The sequence below is a fragment of the Muntiacus reevesi genome, chromosome 3, assembly GCF_963930625.1.
Source record: "Muntiacus reevesi chromosome 3, mMunRee1.1, whole genome shotgun sequence".
Taxonomy (NCBI): domain Eukaryota; kingdom Metazoa; phylum Chordata; class Mammalia; order Artiodactyla; family Cervidae; genus Muntiacus; species Muntiacus reevesi.
Genome location: NC_089251.1, coordinates 109,722,684 through 109,729,633, shown reverse-complemented (window position 1 = coordinate 109,729,633; position 6,950 = coordinate 109,722,684). Strand labels below are relative to the sequence as shown.

The window sequence follows — 6,950 nt, the reverse complement described above, 5'->3', positions numbered from 1 at the left end:
ATATTTCTCTCTGGCCATCTTTAGAATTTTCTGCCTTTGGTTTCCAGCAGTCTGACTAAGATATTCTTAAGTGTGCATTTTGGTTTTGCTTTTACTCCATAATGAATTTGCTGAGTTTTATGCATCTGTAGGTTAAAGTTTGTCAACAATTTTGGAAAATTCTGTTATTATTTCATCAAATATTGATTCTGCCCCATTCCCTTTTACATCTGGGACCTCAGTTACATGCATCTTTAGGTTGTGTTCACCATGTTTCTTATGCTGTTTTTTTGTTTGGTTTGTACATTCTTTTTACTGTTTGCTTCCATTTGAATTTTTCTATTGCTGTGCACGCTGCTGTTAAACCCACACAGTGAGTTCTTCATTTCAGATTTGAGCTTTTATTGCAAAATTCTTTTCAAACAGCTTTACTGAGGTTTAACTTACAAACTGCAGAATTCACCCATTTTAGGCAAACAAAAATTTTTTTAGATTTATTAAGTTGGGCAGCCATTAACACAATTTTCCCCCTCTTTCTTCTTTAAGAATATATTCTGGATGACATCTAAATTGAAATTTAAGTCAAATACAAAGGAAACAGACATCACTAGCTTTGCCAATCAACCTGTCTATACACAGCTTACCCAAAACTTTTAAGCAGGCAGAATGGCCCCCTTGTAACTTTTAAAAATTGAGATATAATTCATATATCATAAAGTTTACCTTTTAAAGTATACAACTCAGTGGGTTTTAGTATATTCACAAAGTTGTGCAATCATCACTATTAGTTAATTCCAGAACATTCATCACTCCAAAAAGAAACCTGTAGTCTCTAGCAGTTACTTCCCATTCTCTCCTTCCCCAGCTGTTAATTTACTAATTTACTGTCTCTATAGATTTGTCTAAGCTGGCCATTTCATATAAATGGCACCATATAATATGTAGCCTTTTTGTGTCTGGCTTCTTTCACTAAGCATGCTTTCAAGGATCACATTGTAGGTTGTATTAGTACTTCTTTAATGGCCAAATAGTATTCCATTATATGGACATTTCATCCAGTCACTGGTTGATGGCTATTTGTTTCCATGTGGGGCTACTATGAAAAACCATGCCATGAGCATCATTTCTCCTGGTTATAAACCTAGGAGTGGAATTGCTGGGTATTACTAGTCCTATGCTTAGCTTTTTAAGGATCTGCCAAAGTGGCTGTACCATCCTTACATTCCCACCGCAATGTATGCATGAGTTCTACTTTATCCACATCACTGCAAACACTGTCTTCTTGATTAAAGCCATCCTAAAAGGTGCTTTTTATGGTTTTTGATTTAGATTTCCCTAATGACTAATGATGTTAAGCTTCGAAGTGTTTACTGGTCATCTGTAGATCTTTGGAGAAATGTATATTTAAACCCTTGTTCATTTTTTGATTGGGTTGTGGGGTTTTGTTTGGCCACACACATGGCATGCAGGGATATTAAGTTCCCTCACCAGGGACTGAATCTATGCCCCCTGCAGTGGAAGAGTCTTCCTAACCACTGGACTGCCAGCAAAGCCCCCAGCTGGGTTGTCATTTTATTATTGAGTTTTAACAATTCTTTCTATGTTCTGGATAGTATAGACCTTCATCTACTGTATTTAAAGCAGACCTCTCGTGTCCGTTTGCAGTCAATTCCCACTCCCAACCCTGTTGCTCACTTGCTCAGTCGTGTTTGACTCTTGGTGAACTCCCAACCCTAGTAACAGGCAACCACTAAGCTACGGCTGCTCTGTTTCAGGTAAGCCCACCTTTTAATGAGATTTTGTCTCCTAAGTGTTGTGTCACTGTGGGACGTTTCACTCTGCCTTTTGGTGGCCCTGGGCTTAGCATCTGGCATGGCATGTAGAGCGCTGGAATTCAGCCAATGTCCTGGGAGAAAACCAGTCACTTAGGTGAGGTGTCTCAGGCGTCCAGTATGTGTCACCGAGGACCTTTACTTTCTTTTACCAAGTGTGCCCTTCTGCATGGGCTAAACCCAATCTTCAATCCCAGGCCCAGAATCAGCAAAGGCTAAGGAAAAAATGGCCAGATCATCAGTTCACCTCAGAAAGGCTTTCTCCTCCGAAATCCAATTCATTTAGTCTTTATTGCTTCCGTAGTTTTCTGATGTTTAAAAGCAGTATTGAATTTTTGGTATTTTAAACCAGTTTTTTCTGGTAGTTGCAGCAGGAGTTTTGTGTTGATGTGACCTAATATATCCTACTCATCAATTATATTAAGCTTTTTAAGACTTTATATCCTGTCAAGCAAGTTTCTTTTCTTTCCCTCTTCTTCCAGATATATGTTGGCTATTTGGGGAGCATACTTCTTCCACATGAATGTTTTAAATCCATTTATCTGTGTCCCCCAAAAAAATCCTCTTGGGATTTTGCTGGGAAAATATATTGAATTTATAAATTACTTAAAACTGAAATTCTTATAACTTTTACATTCTCCATCCACGAACATGGTATACCTATCCATTGAGTAGGTTTCTTTTAGGTCCTTTAATTATATTTTGTACTTTTCTCCATCAAGGAATTGCATATACTTTATCAGGTTTTATTCCAAATACCTTAGAGATGATCTTTTAAAGTATTTTTTAAAAAGAATAGGTAGTGTATTTATGGTACAAATTTCCAAAAGCTCAAAAAAGTAACACTGACAATTTTCATCCATTTTCCTGTCACCCAGTTTTCTTCTAGAAGAAATGAATGTTACTAGAATGTCTTTTCTTCTAGAAGAAATGAATGTTACTAGAATGTCTTTTCTTCTAGAAGAAATGAATGTTACCTATTTATTTTTAAAGTGGTTAATGTTAGTATATAGTTCAATCTTGTATCTAGTAAGCAACTGAATTTTATTATTTCTAATAGATTATTTTGAATTTCTTTCTTATATATGTATCATCTACAAAGGAGAAGTCACTTGGTCCATCTTTTTCCATTCCTTATTCCTTTTACTGATTTTACTGTACTGGTGTAGGATACCTCTAATACAGTAGTTATGTAAAACAGCTGAGTAATAGCTGTGATAGAAGGCAATCGTATTTTGCTTCTGACTTTAATGACGGCTTGTTTCACACTTATTTATGAAATTTGCTGTAGGTTTTTGGCAGATGTCTTTATTGGGTTAAAAAAAAGTTAATCTTTGATCCCGCTTTGCTAAGAATGGGTACCATGAAAGTTTTTGTAAGTTATTTTATGCACCTACTGAGATGATTGTATGTTTTTTCCCTTTAATCTATTAAATGTGGTGAACTGTCCCCTCAAGAAAAACAAAGGTAGTCTCAAATAAACACTTTTACCCCAAATTGCTATTTATTTTCATGAGGGGGGGAAAAAAGAACCTTTTATGATAGTGAAAATATACTTTATTTTTTAATACAATAGCTGCCAGCAATATACTGGTTCCAGAGAGAGAAAAGAAAATACAAGCATTCTATAATAAGCTTTCATTTTCCTTTTCAAGTAATTAAAAAAAATACTTCAATTCTGTTCAACATTATGGTTTGGGGGGAGTTGAAATTTTTTTCCATAATAGAAGTATAATTTTGACAGCCCCAACCTTGGTAATTTGTAAAGGATGGAATAAAAATGATGATACAGTATAACAATAATGAATGCTTCCCTCTCTTTGAATCAAATACTGATTATAACCAGTGTAAGAAATTGGTTAATCAATAAATTTGATGAAATGTATATCAAAATGTTCATGAAAAAATACATTTCTATTTCTTCTCATTTTTACCATGTAGATATTTTCTAAATGGATTATTTTAAATGCACAGAAATAAAGGCTATCTACACACAGCTCTAAAGAGATTCAAAACAACAGAAGTAAACGTGCCTAAATTCTAAAGTCAAATAAATGAGTTTAAGAATAAATGTCAGAAACCTCTTCATTGTATACAGATCGCTCAAGGGTTTAAAGATAGTTGTATAAGCCGAAGTTACCAAGAAATAAAATCTTGTATGAATTTTATCACAAAAGTCAACAATCTTGGTAAAAGAAAATAACAGAACTATACAGAAAATCCACATCTATTTTTTTTTTAAAGGGGGAAGTTATATCAACTGAAATGGTAGACAGCCTTCCAAATGTTGAACACAAAATTTCTCAGAATCCCTTGGAAACTGTAAGATCTTCCATTCAGACTCTTATCTTGTTTAAGTGGAACAAAAGGGGTTTAAATGAAGGGGGGAATGATTCAGTAGTTGTAGAAATAATATCAGATGATTTCTATTACGTCAACCCATACACTACATGAGCTGCCATGAAAATCTTTCATGTTCCGAGTCTCCCAAGATTGTGAGCTGTGACTTCTCCACAGTGTGAGATGGGGGAAAAGTCTGTTCCAGGACCGTCTTCTACTAGCTTTGGTCCATTTGCCAATTTCAGTCTCATCTGACTAACTTTCCTGATAAAGTAATAAGATCTGTCTTTCGACAGAAACATAACTCTGCCTTCATCAAAATTATAACAGATAGACCCTCCCTTCCTTGGATATCTAGAGAGACAGCCAAGTGTAATCATGGGGTACATTTTTTAAAAAGAAGAAGAGAATAAATATCCAAAGTGGAAAACTCTTACAACTGAACTTCAGAATGTGTTTCATCCCTGTTTTGAGGACTGTGGGCTCTTTCCTCATTAGCCCTCTACTCTGCATCACTTAGTCCACCGTTCACCTGAAATAGATGCCCTACTTCTGAATTATGCCTTAAGCTATGAGGCAAGATTCAATATCACCTGATGCCAAGTTAGTCCTATTGTAAAAGTAAGTGAAAAGTGAATATGGCCGTCTGTGTACTGGTGCAGAGGTGACGCAATTCACCCACGGAAGCTGCTGCCATAGAATTTCTCAATATATAACCTGATACTGTTCTTCCTGGAACAAGATAAGTCATCACCCAATACTTTATTACAAAATGGTGGGTACCCTAACTTTGTTCAGCAATAAGGAGTTCTAAAAAAGGTAAAGCAAAGAAATCTCCCTGAGCCAAATGGATATAATATGGAGTTTTTCTTATCTTTTTACACCAAGCTAATTACTGATAGATTTAAATAAATGCATAATGCTTATAAAAAAAATCAGGCTGCTTCCTTAAAGCCAGTGTTTACTAAATGTTAGCATATCATAGGGAAAAAAAAATTGCCATTTTAAAGCAATATACTTAAAATTTCCAAAAACAGTCTATGAGAAAGAGCACTTCTTAAACAAGTTAGGTATAAAAATGACCAAAAACATTAACTACAGTCACAACCACAGTCTTTGGAGTAGTACACAGAAAGTCATTTTTTCTTCTTTTAAGTGAATAAATATTTAGCAAAGTTTTATTTTCATCATGTTTATCCTTCCTTGTTACAACACAAAAAAATTCCTGGTTTAGGACTTCAGTTTAAGAAACAAACATGCTATTCCTCAATGTAGCTTCAGAAAAATTTAATTGAAGGAAATGCAATGATTGAGATTAGGCAAAATTGCAGTAAATATGAAGTCACCATCACAACTATAATTTAGTCCAAAAGGAGTGAACCATCCTCTACCTGATGTCTAACAGTAAATGGGGTGGAATAATAGCTTGTTTTATCTTGTTTTTAATTTAGGATTTATACTACACTCTAGATTATCCACATTAAATATGCCTGATATTTTGACAAACCCATGCTATATTCCTTAGGTTAACTTTTATATTACTAATCACTGTACTGCAAGAGCTAAATGAACTAAATAACAGTTTACGTAGTGTTGCTCAAAAGATCTATAGACAGCAAGGCTGATGTTTACTTTAAAAAAGAGCACTTTTAAAATAAAGGAAGAAATGAATAATGTTCCAAATGAATGGCACTGGACAAAATACATATATGCTTGAGAAGATCTTGAAAATACCATCCTTCCCTCTAAACTTTCAGCTTCTAAGTAGTGTCAGATGTTATCGTTAGTATGAAAGAAAAATGCTTTTAGGCAAAAGTAAAAACCCATGTACAAAGTAAAATAACAAAATCTGCACTGACTTTCTGTAAAAGCACTCTTCTCGGGTGGTAACATCCTTTAGTACATATCCAGGATAGACTAAACTGAAAGAGAGTATTTTGATACAGTAGCAATCCTTTCATATACTCTTACTAAATATTATAAAACTCCAAAAATACATAAATATTCCTTGTACCATGCATTATGCACCAGTTTGGGCCTGACTGAAGGGGTCACGGTTACTATTTTATTTTTTTTATTTTTTTACGGTTACTATTTTAAGAGTTGAACAGTGCACCTCAAAAGTTCTGACATCGATACACAGTGAATGGACTCCAGTGATGAAGGCTCCAGAGAGATGGCAAACTACCTTTAAAGTGAAAGTCTGTGATGGAGTGTCTCCAAATTGGAGGAAAGGAGGATACGGGCTAGGGGATATAGGCAGGGTAAAGGAATTTTAAAATAATACTGCTTAGAGAGTATATATATTTCAAGACAGCTACTATACCTTGTCTATCCTTTATCCTAATCTGGAATAACTGCATGTTCGTGCCAAATAAAGTTTCTACTTTCTAGGAAGAGGAGCAGTCTGTTAGGAAAAGTGTGTTCTTAGTCAGGGGAAGATGTGAAGACATTTCTCTCGTAAGTGCTCTTTTACTTGGTAAGTCTTTTGGCTACATCACTGTATGCTATTTCAACCTCCTTATCGCTGGGGCAGGTGTTGGTGAACTCATCCCTACTGTAGGCATTAGTTAGGTATCTCCAGATGCCAGTCATTCCTTTTGGAATATCAAAGTTGCGGTATTTTTTCGCCACCACCTGAAATACAAAGAGATCAAATGTTAACATTTATATGCCATGTCTTATAAACCAGACATGTATCTGATTTTAGGGCAAATTAATTCTGTGAGCCTCTCAAAACTGCCTCTACTTGAAGTCTCTCCCCTTCATTATAACTAGACATTTAAAATAATGATAAGG

The 6,950-nt window shown here is 35.0% G+C and overlaps 1 protein-coding gene across 1 annotated transcript in view; it reads right to left on the bottom strand.

The window, feature by feature from the left end:
• Positions 1-3,345: 3,345 nt before the first annotated feature.
• The window catches only part of CLIC4 (chloride intracellular channel 4), a 72,747-nt gene continuing 69,142 nt past the window's right edge, over positions 3,346-6,950 (bottom strand). The window contains exon 6 of the mRNA XM_065930077.1: positions 3,346-6,788. Coding sequence (XP_065786149.1) covers positions 6,624-6,788 — 165 coding nt within the window. The 3' untranslated portion in view covers positions 3,346-6,623. The remainder of the gene's footprint in view (positions 6,789-6,950) is intronic.